Below are 17732 nucleotides of genomic sequence, written 5' to 3'. Positions count from 1 at the left end.
GGTCAGTGGAGGACAGGAGGGGTCAGTGGAGGACAGGAGGGGTCAGTAGGCTGGGCTGAGCAGGGAGGTGGTGGGAAGTGGACGGCTTAGAGAGGAAATGGACAAGTTCACTGGAGAACTGAATGTGGGTGACAGGAGGAGGGAGATGACAAACGTTCCTGGCTTTCCAGCATGTGGGACCAAATAGTACGTTCTCAGAAACGTTAGTTTCTGTCTCCTCTCTGAGAAAAGAGCATCTGTGTGCACATGCGTCTTTGTTGGTGCATCTTGAGAGCTGTAGAAGGGGGAGTTAACTCCCTGTGTCTGTCTTTCAACCTCATCCTCCACCTCTTACAAGCCCTGGGTCTCTCCCTTCACTTTCAGATTAAACTCCCATCGGTCACATCCTTCATCCTGGACACCGAAGCTGTGGCTTGGGACCGGGAAAAGAAGCAGATCCAGCCATTCCAAGTGCTTACCACCCGCAAACGCAAGGTAGCATCATCCCCTCCACTGCCTGCCAAGGCCCCATACTACCTCATCTTCCTCCCAGCCCTGGCTGCAGGTCCTGCCCAATGCCCAGAAGAGCAGAGTGTCAGTCTGGATACAATTCTCTCAGCCTTTTGCAGAATGGCTGCCACACCTCCAGCCATCACATTCTTATCCCAGCATCCCAAGTAGGAAGAGTTCGGGAAGGGCCCTTTTACTGCCTCTCTATTGTTTTATGTAAAAGATGATCTGTTCTGGAAACCCCCACAACCTGCACCCCACAGGTTCCCCTTTTCCATCTCATTGGCCAGAACTATACTATGTCACTGCCATTAGCTGCAGAGAAGGCTGCAAGGGCAAATATCTGGTGAAGGAGAATGAGGTTGTCAGAGAGCTGTTACGATTCGGCCTCTGGAGCCAGCAGCATGGCCGCCTTCACGGGTGGGCAGCCAGTTAGGTGGGGTGAGAGACACTGGTAGATGAATGCTGTCACCATCAGGCACAGCACCCCACCTCACCTTACTGCACTCATGAGCTCTTGTGCCCCAACCCAGGAGGTGGATGCATCTGAGATCCAGGTGCAGGTGTGTTTGTACGCCTTCGACCTCATCTACCTCAACGGAGAGGTGAGTTCCAGCTTCCTGTCCAGGGTGGCTGAGGGATGATGGGGGTGGGGTGTGAGCCTGGAGTTGGCCATCTTACTTCCATTTCCAACTCTGCCCCTTCACATTGCCAGGAGGTCACACTTGGGCAGCAGTTCTCAAAGTGTGGTCTGAGGACCCCTGAGGTTCCTTAAGCTTCTTTCAAGGACATCTTCGAGGTCCCTCTTTCCAACTCCACATTGGTGTGAGGTGGATTTTCCTCACGTACTGTAGCCAGAAGTGTCGTGCAGAGGCACACAGGAGAATCCAGCCTCTACAAGGCAGATAGTAGAGGATTTGCAAAAGTGTAAAGTAATACATCTAGTCTTACCAGTTTTTCAAAATATACGTTGTATTTCATAAAAGCATGTTATTTAGAGCCAGGCGGATTGCTTGAGCCCAGCCTGGACAATATAGGAATACCCTGTGTCTATTTAAACCTCTGACACACACTCACACAAGGTCCAGCTGGAACTATTTCAAAGCGAAACACAAAACTGTAAAGGTACTAGAAAAAGTCAGTGAAAACTTTTGGAATCCTAGGGAAAGGAGGACTTTTTTTTAAAATCATCTTGGGGACGAAGCTGGGTGCAGTGGTTCACGCCCGTAATCCCAGCTACCTGAGAGGCTGAGGCAGGAGAATCTTTTGAACCCAGGAGGCAGAGGTTGCAATGAGCTGAGATTGCGCCATTGCACTGCAGCTGGGGCAATAGAGTGAGACACTGTCTCAAAAAAGTTTTAAAAATAATAATGAGATGCCCATAAAGTGTTAATTCAATCTCCACTGAAGTCGCAGCTCCCTGTCTGATGCTTCTGAAGTCACCAACTCTAAATGGTGTCTGGCCCTTTTGCCGGTAACTAGCCCTGTGCTTTAAGCTCTCGGAATCCTTCTGACATTGGGGTTCTTCCCCCTCAAGGCTTTCTACTAACCTTGTCACGAGTTGTGACCCGCCCGTGGCCTGTTCGCCTCATAGTTGGGGCTTACTGTCTTTATTTCCACAACGATGTTTCATCTCTTGCCTCCTCCCGGCCCTGCAGTCCCTGGTACGTGAGCCCCTTTCCCGACGCCGGCAGCTGCTCCGGGAGAAGTTTGTAGAGACAGAGGGCGAGTTCCTCTTCGCCACCTCCCTGGACACCAAGGACGTCGAGCAGATTGCCGAGTTCCTGGAGCAGTCGGTGAAAGGTGAGGGCGCTCGCTCTTCTCTCCAGAGGTCTGCAGCTTGTGCTGATCCTCGCCTCCCAGAACGTCCCCAGTCCTGGATTATTTGACCAGAATCCTGCTTACTCTGGCACTTGTGAGGCAGGGCTTTCTAAGGACGACGCTTTCATATCTCCCTCAGACTCCTGCGAGGGGCTGATGGTGAAGACCCTGGATGTCGATGCCACCTATGAGATCGCCAAGAGATCGCACAACTGGCTCAAGGTGATTCCTGCCCCCAAACCGGGCCTTCCCCACCCTGGGCGGGGGATTTCAAGCCTTCACTCTATACCCTGTCTGAGCTTAGGGCCTCCTGCTGCAGGCCCTTGCTCATGAGTTCTGATGGAGAACAGCCTCAGCCCGAGCACTGCACACCCCATGATGTGCACAGATGAGGTTTCTATTTTCCCATGTTGGGCCAGGCTCTTGCGCACGTCAGGCAGGAGCGGATGCCGTGAAGAAAGGCAAGTCAGCCGCTGGCCAGCGATGGGCAGGGAGTGCCTCGGGCAATAACAAAGAGCCTTTCTGAAGTTGACGTGGGTTGAGGCCTGAATAGTAGGAAGGTATTGGGCCTGTGAAAGGGGGCGGGCAGAGCACTAGGGACGGGCACCCCTGGTGCGGAGGCCCTGAGGGAGAAGCAGGCTTGGCGTGTGTAGGAAGCCACAGCAGAGACGCCAGGTGAGCTCAGCGGGGAGCAGGTCCCAGATTACGCAGCACCTGGGAGCCACTGGATCTTCCTCTGAGGGTTTTGGGAGGTCAGTGGGGCTTCTGTGCCCAGAGCCACAGTCAAGTTGTCCTTATGCAAAGCTCCTGGGCTTTCCCCTTGAGTGGAGGATGTGGTGGGAGCAGGAGCCTGGCATTAGAATTGATGGATGTTTGAGTGGAGAGGGGCAGGGAGGAGTGGGCGAGGGGACCGCAGCAGCAGGTGGCGTGGAGCTGATCCCGCTGGGCCTGCTGACTGGCTCTTCCTGTGTGCTTATGCCTGTCTGTGGCCGTCTTCCCTCCAGCACAGACCTTTCCTGCCTCAGGAAATAGCACTGTTGTGCCCCCAAGGCTGAGCTTCTGCCTGGCACACGGTCAGCACTTACTCAACAGATCTGAATGAATGGGAAAATGCCCTCCCTCTGGAGGAGTGGCAGAGTGAGTTGGCCGAGTCTCTGTATATGGTAGAGAGGGCATTGAGGCTGACTCCTGAGGTCCCATCCATCCTGCCTGCATTTCCCATTTGTTCTTATTTCAACCGGCAAGCCCTTCCTATGTCCAGTCTCTTCCCAGGGGCCATCCTTGGGGTTCCTTCCGGAAGTTTCCTTCAGACTCACCCCCCACTCCCTCCTCAGCCCGCTGAGGAGCCCCTCCCCAGCAGTGAGGCCCCCGCCTTGGGCATTCCCCCCACTCATCTCCTGCCTCTTCTCCCAGATGAAGAAGGACTACCTCAGCGGCGTGGGTGACACTCTGGACCTGGTGGTGATCGGTGCCTACCTGGGTCGGGGGAAGCGTGCCGGCCGATACGGGGGCTTCCTGCTGGCCTGCTACGACGAGGACAGTGAGGAGCTGCAGGCCATATGCAAGGTCTGGGGGGAGCTGGGCTGACAGCAGAAGCAGGAGGGAAACAGATTAGACTCCTGGGGGGACTTCCTGTTGCACAACCCAGACCAAGGGCCATGCATCTCCTCCCTGTGAAAGATTCATCCTCCTGTTTTTACTTTTTCTGGTTCTATAAGCAACTCTTGCTTCATATAGGAAAATGGGCTGGGATAGAAAGGGATCAGGAATGTGTATCAGGGACTGAGATTAGCTACATATAGTGCTGGCTCACATAACAAAAGAATTTTTTTTCTCCAGAAGCGTGGATGGGGTGGGCAGCTGTCTGATGTCATTAGGGATTCAGGTTCCTCCTCTGTCTCCCAACATTTTTTTTTGTCATGTGCCCCTGGCCTCCTCATCGCAGTGTGGCTGCAGGAGTTCCAGCCCTCATGGACATGCCTGCTATAAGCAGCAGGAAGGAGCAAGGCAAGGTGGAGCCTGAGTCAGCCTCAGCCAGTCAACACCTTCTGCTCAAGCTCTGTTGCTCATCACTTGGCTCCATGGCCCACCTCTAGCTGCAAGGAATTCTGGGAAATGTGAAACGATTTCATATTTCTCCAGTGTCCTGAACCAGCACCCTGTGGCTGTGTGGTGAAGTAAGAGCAACATCAGTGCTTAGTGTCAGTGACAGAAGGGATTTTATAATTCGCAAATATTTTGGCCACCAAGCTACATCGTCATCATTTTGCATTATTTAGAATAGATTGTTAAAAGAGCTGTTGTCAAGCCAGGTGTGGTGGCTCCTGCCTGTAATCCCAGCACTTTGGGAGGCTGAGGCGGGTGGATCACGAGGTCAGGAGATGGAGACCATTCTGGCCAACATGGTTAAACCCCATCTCTACTAAAAATAGAAAAATTAGCTGGGTATGGTGGTGTGCACCTGTAATCCCAGCTACTCAGGAGGCTGAGGCAGGAGAATCGCTTGAACCTGGGAGGTGGAGGTTGCAGTGAGCCGAGATCGCGCCACGCACTCCAGCCTGGGTGACAGAGCAAGACTCTGTCTCAAAAAAAAAAAGCGCTATTGTCAGGACAAAATGCAAAAGAAATCCTTAAGACCCTCAATGCAGAAAGGGCTTTCCAGGAGACATTTGTATCAGTCATTATTGCCCATTCGCTGCATATCTGCCAGTGTCGAGTATTATTGCTAATTTTTAGCCTCTCCTATTTTGGTAGTGATAGCAGCTCTTTGTAGCATAAGGATTGGAGATGGGCTAGCACAGTGACTCACATCTGTAATCCCAGCACTTTGGGAAGCTCAGGTGGGAGGATCACTTGAGCCCAGGAGTTAGAGACCAGCCTGGGCAACATAGTGAGACCGCGTCTCTACAAAAACTCTTTAAAAATTAGCTGAGCATAGTGGTGCATGCCTGTGGTCCAGGTACTCGGGAGGCTGAGGAGGAGGATCAGCTGAGCCCAGGAGGTGGGTGTTGCAATGAGCCAAGATTGCACCAATGCACTCCAGGCCTGGGTGACAGAACTAGACCATTTAAAAAAAAAAAAAAAAGTTGGAAATGAGGATAGCCAGTTACCGTGCAGTGAGGATGTAGGTGGGCTCCTGGGGCAGGGACGCAGTGGAAGCAGCAAGGTTTCTCCACAAAGCGGAAGACGGACTGGTTCACAGCAGGCCTGCTGGGAGAACGTTCCCCACCTGGGAGTCTCTGGCTGGATGCTCCACACCTGTAGCTCCTGCTTCCCCTGGTTGTCTGTGGATACTGCATAGACCAGAAGAGGGTGGGGGCCACGGTGTACACAGCTTTAGGTGGCTGGAGCAAGGGCTGCGTCCATGGCGAGCTGAGCCTCTGACCTCCCGTCTTCTCCCTGCAGCTTGGAACTGGCTTCAGCGACGAGGAGCTAGAGGCGCATCACCAGAGCCTCCAGGTGAGCCACGGCCCCTCCACCCCTGACGGCGCACTCCTTCCCTGTGGGGCTCTTCGCCACCACCACCTCAGGGCTTCGGGTGTGGGCAGGAGAGCAACAGGGCAGCAGGCAGTGGAGCTGACTTTGGAGTCCAGCATCTCCACGTTTATGTCGCAGCACTGCCGGCTACCAGCTGTTAACCAACCCTGCTCGAGGAGCCTCGCCTCCCCAAGCCCTGTGCCACAGTCACACCAGGGGGTAGCCACAGGACACAGCACGTGCCACGGCTGCTCCTTGTGAAGTGCCTGTGAGTGTGTTGTCATGACCACAGGCATTTCGGGTATGAGAGTCTGTCCTGCATGTTGGATCTGTATTCATTTGTTTTCATACTACTGTGAAGAAATAACCCGAGACTAGCCGGGTGTGGTGGCTCCTGCCTGTAATCCCAGCACTTTGGGAGGCCAAAGGTCAGGAGCTGAAGACCAGCCTGGCCAACATAGTGAAACTTCATCTCTACCAAAAATACAAAACTTAGCTGGGTGTGATGGCAGGTGCCTGTAAACCCACGTACTCGGGAGTCTGAGGCAGGAGAATCTCTTGAACCTGGGACGTGGAGGTTACAGTGAGCTGAAATCATGCCATTGCACTCCAGCCTAGGTGACAGAGTGAGACTCCGTCCCAAAAAAAAAAAAAATACGCAAGACTGGGTCATTTATAAAGAAAAAGGTTTCATGGACTCACCGTTCCATGTCTGGGGAGGCCTTGCAATCATGGCAGAAGATGAAGGAGGAGCAAAGGCACGTCTTATGTGGTGGCAGGCAAGAGAGCGTGTGCAGGGGAGCTGCCCATCACAAAACCATCCGATCTCGGGAGACTGTCACAAGAACCGAACAGAGAAAACCCGCCCCCATGATTCAGTTGCCTCCTACCAGGTCCCTTGACGACATGTGGGGATTATAGGAGCTATAATTCAAGATGAGATGTGGGTGGGGACGCAGAGATCCTGACTCCGTCTCTGTCCCATTCTTTGGTTCTCTCTCTCCATTGCCCTCTGCCTCTCCATCTCTGTCCCCCTGCCTCCAGGTCTCTGACCCTCTCTCTGCCTCTTTCAGTGTTTAATGTCCTGCCTCAGCCCCCAGGGCCTTTCATTTCTTTTCATCTCCCATTCCTCCCAGCTCCCACCTACCCCAGCTTTTTACTTCAAGGCGCTGTTTCTTTTCCCTTCCTTCACTGTCTGTTTCTATTCCCTTCCTCCCTCTCTGCAGCCCTCCAACACTTAGACTTGTCTTTGAGATTCCACACCCCTCTGCTCACTGCAGGCCCTGGTGCTGCCCAGCCCACGCCCCTATGTGCGGATAGAGGACGCCGTGACTCCCGACCACTGGCTGGACCCCTGCGCCGTGTGGGAGGTGAAGTGCGCTGACCTCTCCCTCTCTCCCATCTACCCTGCTGCTCGGGGCCTGGTGAGTGTCAGAGGACTTGGGCTTGGCCCAGTGTGGGATTCTTGGTGGGCACCCAGACAGCAGAGTAGGGAGGGGACCTTGGCCCACATCTGCTCTTCCAGATGAGCATCAGGAAGATGAGTTTGCATTTTATCAAGGTCAAAACATTTTTTCTTTAAAAATGGGCCAGGCACAGTGGCTGACACTTGTAATCCCAGCACATTGGGAGGCCAATGTGGGCAGATCACTTCAGGTCAGAAGTTCAAGACCAGGCTGGGTAACATGGCAAAACTTCAGCTCTACCAAAAATACAAAGATTAACTGGACGTGGTGGCACGTACCTCTAGTCCCAGCTACTCGGAAGTCTGAAGCAGAATCGCTTGAACCTGGGAAGCGGAGATTGCAATGAGTCAAGATCGCACCACTGCACTCCATCCTGGGTGACAAAGCAAGACCGTGTCTCAAAAATTTTTTTTCTAACAAAAAAATAATTCCCAGGCTGGGCACAGCGGCTCACGCCTATAATCTGGCACTTTGGGAAGTCAAGGCGGGCAGATCACTTGAGGTCAGGAGTCCAAGACCAGCCTGGCCAACATGGTAAAACCCCATCTCTCCCAAAAAAATACAAAACGTAGCCGGGCGTGGTGGCCCGTGCCTGTAGTCCCAGCTACTGGGGAGGCCGAGACAGGAGACTCACTTGAACCCAGGAGGCAGAGGTTGCAGTGATGTGAAATCACGCCACTGCACTCTAGCCTGGGCAACAGAGCAGGACTCTGTCTCAAAAAACAAATGTCCCAGCATAGTGAGAAAACAGTGACATTGCTCCCGTAGTATCATAATCTCACCTTCGGCACTGAAAGCATTTTAAAAAACTCAGCTGCAGTTTCTTCCTCAACCATAATGAATTCTCATGCTATCAGGTTTTAAGACTCCTTGGCTAATTTGTGTCTCTAGTGCTTCAGTCTTCAGTACTCCCGAAACACTGTTGTATACGAGGGAGAACACTAGCCCGTGCCCAGCACTGGGAAAACTCCCAGCTTCTTCCAAACAGCAGCAAATCTGAAAGTGAAAATGAGGCTGGGCACTGTGGGTCATGCCTGTAATCCCAGCACTTTGGGAGGCCAAGGCGTGAAGACTGTTTTAGGCCAGGAGTTCAAGACCAGCCTGGGCAAACATAGTGAGACACTGTCAAAAATATATATAAATAAATAATTGAATTAGATATATTTTCTTTGCAGTTTCTCCTTATCCTTCAAAGCCAAGCTAGCACATACTTTTCTGATGAGAAGCAGACTTCCACTTTTAAAGGAGAATTTTTTTTTTTTGAGACATGGCCTTTGTTTTCCAGGTTGAAATGCAGTGACACAATCATGTCTCACTGCAGCCTCAACCTCCTGGGCTCAGGTGGACCTCCAACCTCAGCCTCCTGACTAGCTGGGGCTGCAGGCGTACACCACCATACCTGGCTAATTTTTTGTATTTTTTGTAGAGATGGGGTTTTACCACGTTGGCTAGGCTGGTCTTAAACACCTAGCCTCAGGTGATCCACCTGCCTTGGCCTCCCAAAGTGCTGGGATTACAGGCATGAGCCACTATGCCCAGCCAAGAGCTTACATTTTTTATCTAATTTTTAAAAACATTTTTTTACCATGTCATATACACTCATTCAATCCCGTCCACATACGTCCCCAAGACATAGTAACACACACATCTCCACTGAGGTTGCACAGCCCTAGAGAGCCTGGGCTACTGGCCCAGGATCACGTAGCTCCTGAGAGTTGGGAGCTGGGATTTGAATCCCACAGTCACGTTCTAGAACCCATACTCTGGCTCCCCAGTTCAGCCTCTCAGCCTGAATCATCGTCATAGTAACAGCTTTAACAGGCGACATTTCTTAAGCACTTACTCTGCACTGGGTATGGCTCCAAGCGCTTTGTCAGCGTGGTTGATCTTACGACAACCCATCCATCGGCCCCCTCGAGCGGATCAGGAACCAGTCCAGAGTGGAGCAGGGAGGAGATTAGGAGCAGGGTGTCGTGGGGGCTGGACCGCAGGAGTCTCCATCCCGCTTCCGCAGGTGGATAGTGACAAGGGCATCTCCCTTCGCTTCCCTCGGTTCATTCGAGTCCGTGAAGACAAGCAGCCGGAGCAGGCGACCACCAGTGCCCAGGTGAGGGCCGCCCAGCAGCTTGGCCGTACCAGCTTTTTACCGTGGTGGGGTCTCCGGAACCTTGTGGAGGTGGGGGCAGCCAGAGAGCTTCTGACCACCTCCATCCCACCCTCTCTCTGCAGGTGGCCTGTTTGTACCGGAAGCAAAGTCAGATTCAGAACCAGCAAGGCGAGGAGGACACAGGCTCTGACCCTGAGGATACCTACTAAGCCCGCACCCTCCTACCGCCTGGGTACAGGGCAGGAGTTGGAGGGGACCCAGGGTTATTTCCTTAGCAATCTGCTGTGGCAGCCCACGGTTTTTGGGAGTCAGGGGAGGGGCTGTCTGTCAGGGGGTGGCTTATACCAGAGTCTGGGATTCATCCCGTCATTTCTTTCAATAAATAATTATCAGACAGCTACTTTGTGACAAGGTCTGTGTGGGCTCTGGGGGCAATGCTCTCATGGGTGTCACTTGCATAGCATGTAGCAGTGGCCTAGGAACTACCAGAGCAAGTGCCAACCATGGAATTGCCTGCAGTGGTGGGCATCTTTTTTTTTTTTTTTTTTTTTTAAAGACTGGGTCTTGTTCTGTCACTCAGGCTAGAGTGCAGTAGCGCGATCTCGGCTCACTGTGCCCTTTGCCTCCCAGGTTCAAATGATTCTCCTGCCTCAACTTCCCAAAGTGCTGGGATTACAGGCATGAGCCACTGTGCCCAGCCAGTGGTGGGCATCTTCTGTATCTGCTCTGTGCTGTGTAACCACCACTGGCCACCTGAGATGTCCGAGCACTTGACAGGTGGCCAGCATGACAAAGGATGCAAATTTGTTTTGTTTTTATTTTGAGCCAGAGTCTTACTCTTGCCCAGTTCAAGCGATTCTCCTGCCTCAGCCTCCTAAATAGCTGAGATTACAGGAGTGCACCACCATGCCCAGCTAATTTTTGTATTTTTAGTAGAGGGGGGTTTCACCATGTTGGCTAGGCTGGTCTTGAACTCCTGGCCCCAAGCAGTCCTCCTGCCTCGGCCCCCCTCAGTGCTGTGATTATAGGCATGAGCTACCACACCCGGCCATAGCAAATATTTTACTTAATTGTATTGGACAGTGGTAGTCTAAAATCTTTACATGCACCTATTTTTTTTTTAACTTGTTTACCCTTCCAGCCACCCCACAAGGGGGCACCATCATGAGCCCTGTTAGGGAAGACAAATGCAGTGTCTTAAAGTAACAGGGGTGTATTCTCTGACAGTGCTGGAGGTCAGCAGTTCAAAGTCACTTTTACTGGGCTAACATCAGAGTGGGGGCATGGTTGGTTTCTTCTGGGAGCTTCAGGGGAGAAACTTGTGTCCTTGCTTTTTCTAGCTTCCAGAGGCCACCTGTGTTCCTAGGCTCACGGCTTCTTCCTCTGTCCTCAAAGCCAGCAGCATCGGGCCTGCAAATCTGTCTCCTGAGGTCAACATGTCACGACCTCTTCCTCACCCAATCTCTGCCTCTCTCTTCTAAGCACCCTAGTGGTCACATATAGGGCCCCTGTGTGACCCAGGATAATCTCATTTCAGGGTCCTAACTCAATCCCAAAGTCCCTTTACACATAAGATCACACATTCACAGAAGCCGGGCACAGTGGCTCATGCCTGTAATGCCAGGACTTGGGGAGGCCGAGGTGGGAGGGATCGCTTGAGGCCAGGAGTTCGAGACCAGCTTGTGCCACACAGCCAGACTCCGTCTCCTTAAAAAAATAAAAATGTGGCCAGGTGCGGTGGCTCACGTCTGTAATCCCAGCACTGTGGGAGGCTGAGGGGGGCAGATCACAAGGTCAGGAGTTCAAGACCAGTCTGACCAACATGGTGAAACTCCATCTCTACTAAAAATACAAAAAAAAAAAAAAAAATTAGCCAGGCTTGCTGGCTTGTTCCAATAATCGCAGCTACTCAGGAGACTGAGGTAGGAGAATCACTTCAACCTGGAAGGTGGAGGTTGCAGAGTGGCGATACCACACCACTGGAATCACTAGAACCTGGAAGGTGGTTTCAGTGAGCCGAGATTGCGCCACTGCACTCCAGCCTGGGCGACAGACTCAGTCTAATGTACGTATGTTTGTGTAAGTAAAAGAAATACATCATAATGAAAGGTTTCAGCAATTAAGACCTGGATATCTATGGGGACTGTTATTCCACCCACCCACATGGGATGTGTTAGGGGAAAACCATCAGGAGATGGTCAGACAGGGCAAGCAGGATGCCCAGACACCCACCCTGCCCCAGGCACCACAGGGCTAGGTTGGGGAAAACCACCGCAGTTGGGGTAGGGCCCAGGCCGGGGTCTTCTAAAGCAGGAGGCCTCTTACCTTGGGGCCCAGTGTGGAACATGACTTCCTGGACACGAGACTGTCAGTATGCCCTGATGCTCCCGCAGGAGGAAGAATGGGCTCCTAGCTACCCCTTCCCTCACACGGTCTGTGCCTCTCACACCTGCCCGCCCTTCTTCCTTCTCTCTCCTCAGGCTCCTCTGCCCTTGTCTCCCTCCTGTCCTCTCCCCGCTTCCTTCCTGTCTGCCTCTGCCAGGCCTCGCTCCCTGCCATGCAGTTCTGTGCCAGGCTCACTTTGCTCTCACTGTGACTCGCCCTCCCCGTCTTTCTCTTGTGTCTCCCTCGTGGTCTCTTGCCCATGCCATCTCTTGGGCATTTTGTCTGTCTGTCATAGCCCAAAAATACAATATTGCTTTCCCATTCTCCTTGGTGCTAGCAGGGGCCTTGTGGCCCCGTGTGGGCAGACCCAGGGGACATAAACAATGGGGCTGCTTGGGGCTTCTGGATAAACATCTTTCCTGACCAAAAAGGTCAGGTTGTGGCAGCTCTTCCCCTCCTCCTGCTTTGACTAGAGATGATTGCTGGAGCCAAGTCAACACTTTTTTAGGTTTTAGGATACATGTGAAGAACATGCAAGATTGTTGCATAGGTACACGTGTACACAGCAGTGTGATCAAGTCACCACCTTTTAATCATGAGAAAGAGTAGGCCAGGCGCAGTGGCTCATGCCTCTAATCCCAGCACTTTGGGAGGCTGAGGCAGGATTACTTGAGGTCAGGAGTTCGAGACCAGCCTGGCCAACGTGGTAAAACCCTAGCTCCACTAAAAATACAAAAATTAGCTGGGTGTCGTGGCGGACGCCTGTAATCCCAACTACACAGGAGGCTGAGGCAGAATTGCTTGGACCCAGGAGATGGAGGTTGCAGCGAGCCGAGATCACACCATTGCAGTCCAGCCGGGGCAACAGAGCAAGACTGTCTCCAAAAAAAAAAAAAAAAAAAAAAAAAAGCCCTGACGACCCTAAGCTGGCGAGCCAAGAGCAGCAGCTGCCTGACTGTGGGCTTTTGTTCGTGGGACTGGGGGAAGAATAAGTCCCAGCGTGATTATGCCATTCTAAGAAGTGGCTTTTGTTTCTCATAGCTGAGAGTTCCTAATACAGCTCTACCTTAAAGACCTGGCAAATTAATGTGCATTCATGTTTCAAGTTCCAATGAAATGTTTAAGGCAAAAGTAATATTTAAATGTTGTATGTCAGGGGATCCCCACATCACTGGCCGTGTGTGGACATCCATGGTTCTCTTGGGCTTGGCTCCTCCTCTCCGCACCTGTTCAGGGCCCCAGGGGCATATCTCCTGACACACATGGCTGCCACGTCCCTCTGCCAGAGCTGGGCAGGGTCATCCTTACTCCTCAGTGACCCTCCTGATGGCCCCAGCAGGTAAGTACTTTTATTCTCCCCATTTAACAGGTGAGAACACTGAGGTACAGGGATGTACATTACCTTCCCTAGGTCCACTATCTAGGAAGTGGTGGGCCAGGGTTTGGTCCACGCAGTCAGCTCCTCCACCCGGCATCTGTAACTACTAACCATACCGTGGAGAGCCTCATGGGCTCCTGGGAGGTGCGGAGCCTTATCCCACAGGTGGGGAAATAGCGTGGTCAGGTCTAGGAATGAAAAGATCCTGGATGGCTGCAGTTGTAGGCACTGAAGAGATGAACCTGGAGTTGGGAGGAGCAGGGAGACCTTCCCCCTGGTGGAATTCTGTTCTAAAATTTGCCTCATGCCTGTAATCCTAGCACTTTGAGGAGGCCAAGGCAGGAGTACCACTGGAGCTCAGGAGTTCGAGACTACCCTGGAAATTGTAGTGGGACCTCATCTCTATTTTTTAAAAAAATAAAAATTCAGGCTGAGTGTGGTGGCTCATGCCTGTAATCCCAGCACTTTGGGAGGCTGAGGCTGGTGGATCACTTGAGGTCAGTTCGAGCCAGCCCAGCCAACATGGTAAAACCCCATCTCTGCTAAAAATACAAAAATTAGCCGGGTGTGGTGGCACATGCCTGTAATCCCAGCTACTCCAGAGGCTGAGGCAGGAAAATCACTGGAACCCAGCGGGCAGAGGTTGTAATGAGCCGAAATCTCAGCACTGCACTCCAGCCTGGGCCAGACTGAGACTCCATCTCAAAAAAAAAAAAAAAAACCAGGAAAATTCAAAACCCATTAAGTTGGGATGATGCTTAGTGCTGGGCTTCAGGAAGAGGAGGCAGGAGGGCAGCATGGGAGGTTTCTAGGAGCCGCTCCTGGAAGCAGCACTACAAACCACTGTGAATGGAGCCGATTCTCTAAAAGTGGCCACAAAATGAACCAGACTTGGCCCTGAGAGTTTTGTGCATGACTTCATTTAACTCCCCCTCACAGATCTATCATTTTACTACAGTTATTGTCTCCATTTTGTTTTGTTTTGACACACATTCTCCCTCTGTCGCCCGCGCTCGAGTGCCCCGGCAAAATCTCAGCTCACTGTAACCTCCACCTCCCGGGTTCAAGCAATTCTTCTGCCTCAGCTTCTGGAGTAGCTGGGATTATAGACACACACCACCACGCCCAGCTAATTTTGGTATTTTTAGTAGAGGCAGAGTTTTGCCATGCTGGCCAGGCTGGTCTTGAACTCCTGACCTCAGGTGATTCCACCTCAGCCTCCCAAAGTGCTGGGATTACAGGCGTGAGCCACAGTGCTGGGCCATTATCTCCATTTTTTGGATCAGGAAACATATTACTGGATACAGCTGCTTGTTAGGAATCTTGCTAGTAAATGACAGACAGATGACAGTGCTCTCAAACTAAAGACCTTACTGGTACCTATGCTATAAATAGGCTACTCCATACCCAGCTTAAAATGTTTTCTCCAACTCGTCCCAGCTCACTAATTATATAAATTTAAGTGAGCTGCCAGTGTGATAACCTGGTTTTTACCAGCTAAAATGACTCTCACACTGAGAGCTGTTCAGGCGTCACGTTAGCTTCTTGGGCCGGACACACTCCACCCTAGCGTCTTCATTTTAGTTACTTTCCCACCATTAAGTACGGAACTACAGGCTGCAGCCGGGGCAGGCGGACACTGGGCACATCCAGGAATGCATCTGCTACTAAAAGGCCAAGTCACGTGGCACCCGCAGAGCCTGGGAATGTGCCCAGAGCCCCCATTGTCTGTAAGTTGTGTGTCTTCCATAACAGCTTCACCCCTTGCACGTCGCACTCATGTACCAGTTCTCATGTCCTAGTTTATCTTTTAACTGTTTGTTTACTCTGCTTCTGTGACAAATTTGCTTCGGCTAGGTTCCCCTCCCTTTTCAAACTAGGGTATAAAAGAACACAACTTTTTCTTAGGCGCTGAGAGAATTTTGGGCATTAGCCACCTCTCAGTCGCTGGCATAACAAAGGACTCATAATTCAGTCTCAGAGTGTGGCGCATCACTTAACTCGCTCACATACAACATTTTGGAGGCGCCAGAGAGAATTTATAGTCACCACGGGGCATAACTGCACTCGTTCTGACTCTCCCCAGATAAACGGCGGCCTATGGGGGAGGCACCCCCTGAGACATTCCAGGGCCCCTTAGCCCATTGCCGTCCAAAGGGGAACGAATCAACCACCGATGATTGGTTCAACGGTGTGTGCCCACCAAATTCGGTTTCTAAGTCCTCTGTCTCTGGTCCTGGGAATCTAAGTCAAATCTAACTGTCTGTCTGTCTCTGGGAGGGAATTGGTCCTGACAGGGGCCTGCCCCCATAACTCTCTGGGAGCAAACTGGTCCTAACGAGGGCCTTCCCTCACAACTGTCAGCACTCCAGAACACAGCCCTGGTTTCTGTTAGCTCTGCCAGCACTCCAGAACGCTGGAGGACAGAGCCCTGGTTTCTGTTAGTGTCTGGTTTCTCCCTCTTTTTCTTTCTTGTTCAATTTAAAGTGGCCACTATCTTAAAACAGGTATAAAAAGTACAATAAACTGTACAAATGGTAAGTGCATGTGTAAGTGAATGGGAAATTCAAGGGCCTGCTCTTGAAATTCCAATGTGTAGCTCCACCGCAAAAGCCACAGAGCCCGAGAGGACCCTCAATCTGCATTTCTGTAGCTACCTCGTAAGGCTCACGGCAGCGAGCTCAGTTCGGTCCGAATCGGGGGTTTGTACCAATCGGCCAATGGCAAGAGGGGCCAAGGTCCCCATCAGGAGAGCGGCCAGGAGGGCATAGAACGAATCTCAACACAGGACTCTCTGTTTGTCAAAACCATCCTAACCGTTCATACGTCCCAGTGTCTATTGTTCTGGTGTCTGCTTAAGCCTGTATGTCTTCCTGCCACTACTGCCCAAGGCAGCTGGGGAAAACTTCTTTATGGTGCTCAGTACAGACTTGCTATCTAAGGAGGTAAAATCCCTCATTTTCCGGTTAGGCTGGCCATCCCAGTCCTGCCTTTTCTGTCAAACACAAATCTGATGTTGTTACGGGGAAAGCTGTAAAAAACAGTCACCAATTTGAAATTTCTGGCACCACAAACACTGTTGGCCTCTCAGTTGTCACACCCCACGCCCCAGGGACTGGTTAACTCTTTCCTTCTTCTCGGAGCAGTGGTGGCTTCAAAATAGCCATCGTACAAATCTCCTCACCTTTTCTGCCACCTTACAACTCTCCCAGTGCCCCTTAACACAGCACTGTATAGGAAAACCTATACCCATAATGCTCCTTTTCCTAAACACCTACTACCTTCCCACGTGGGTGCTCTCTCATCTTCTGGAAAATTCAGGTGGCCCTTTTCCTCCTCACCCCCATCCTTTACCCCAAACGTGTCATTCTGTCCTGTCTCTTTAAAAACACCAAAGCAGCGGCGCTGAGCTGCAGCCCGGCATGGGCTGGAATTTAAAAGCCCAGTTGTTTCCTGCGGGAGCCTGGGCGGAGCCAGAAAGCACTGCCCCCAGGGCCTTTCGCTTGGGCTGAAAAGTGCCCAGCCTCGGGCAAGCCGCAGATCACCGGAAAAAACAGCGGGGAGAAGCAAGGCACAGCCCAAGCCTGCAGGAAACAAGGGGACCTGGCATTCCCAGTCCCAGGCAGCAGTGTAAAAAGCCTCCCTAGGTCGTTCGCCTTCTCCCCATAACTCAAAGCTTAAAAAACCCTGCGGGGCAAAAAACCATTGGCTATCACCTTATTCCTACTTCTGGTTATAATACTCCCAGCTTGCCAATTCTCCGGGCCCCCAGGCCGTAAATATTTCTGCTTAAACCTTGTCCAATTGCCTCCAAATTAAAAAACTCCTCCTCCCGCCCCAACCGCAAAACACTTTCCGATATATGTTTAAAAAATCCCTCTCTAGGCTTCTCAGAGGACTACGGAGTCCACCTTCAAAAAAGGCACATTCCAGACTCTGGTAAAGTGAAACAGCCAAAATTTAAAACCCGGTAGCCCCCAAAAGGGTCATTAAACCTCACAACAGTTCAAGCTGTGTGGCAGGCTGTTCCTGGAAAGCCCGGGCATCCTAAGCATGTCCCTTATATCAATCAATGGCTTAGACTGATTCAAAACCCTCCCCCATGGCTCCAACCTGGCGCAGTTCATAACCTCACCTCTAAGGTTCTTCTAAATAAAGTCCCCTCCCAGCCTCAACCTATTGCTCAAGTGGCCCCTTGTGCTCCCCGCGTTGCCCTCCTCTAAGGAAAAGAAAAACTATCTGCACCCATTACCCCCACCTTATAACCGCCCCCACCCCCGTTCCCCAAGAATGCGCTGCGGCCCCCCACCAAGTTCTTGTCTTGGGAGGTTCCTCCGCCCATTGCCTCACAGCCATGGCCCAGGTCAAAGGAAGCTATCCGCTCCTCGTCTTAAGGGAGGCAAAATGCCCATCAGGCAGTGCATTCTGCTGCTCCATTTTTACTGTTCCATTTGCCACCTCTAACCTGTATACCTGAAGGGCTCAAAATCCTGTTTTCTAAAAAGCCCCAGGTGCTAACTGCTACCACAGTCTGTGCTGCAGACTCAGGCCCACCTGTGACAATTGTCAGCAGCTCCTCCTTACCCTTTTTTTTTTTTTTTTTTTTTTT

The 17732-nt window shown here is 51.7% G+C and overlaps 1 protein-coding gene across 6 annotated transcripts in view; it reads left to right on the top strand.

Moving 5' to 3' along the window:
* The window catches only part of LIG1 (DNA ligase 1), a 48433-nt gene extending 38673 nt beyond the window's left edge, over positions 1-9760 (top strand). For all 6 annotated transcript variants that reach the window (XM_032262496.1, XM_032262501.1, XM_032262500.1 and 3 more), the window contains exons 20-28: positions 364-474; positions 1023-1094; positions 2148-2292; positions 2450-2532; positions 3724-3876; positions 5716-5769; positions 7068-7211; positions 9268-9360; positions 9483-9760. In XM_032262496.1, coding sequence (XP_032118387.1) covers positions 364-474; positions 1023-1094; positions 2148-2292; positions 2450-2532; positions 3724-3876; positions 5716-5769; positions 7068-7211; positions 9268-9360; positions 9483-9569 — 942 coding nt within the window. In that variant the 3' untranslated portion in view covers positions 9570-9760. The remainder of the gene's footprint in view (positions 1-363; positions 475-1022; positions 1095-2147; positions 2293-2449; positions 2533-3723; positions 3877-5715; positions 5770-7067; positions 7212-9267; positions 9361-9482) is intronic.
* Positions 9761-17732: the final 7972 nt, after the last annotated feature.

The sequence above is a fragment of the Sapajus apella genome, unplaced genomic scaffold, assembly GCF_009761245.1.
Source record: "Sapajus apella isolate SASKATOON/1434 unplaced genomic scaffold, GSC_monkey_1.0 scaffold130, whole genome shotgun sequence".
Lineage (NCBI taxonomy): Eukaryota > Metazoa > Chordata > Mammalia > Primates > Cebidae > Sapajus > Sapajus apella.
The sequence above is the reverse complement of the archived record's forward strand: the minus strand, read 5'-3'. Positions and strand labels throughout refer to the sequence as shown.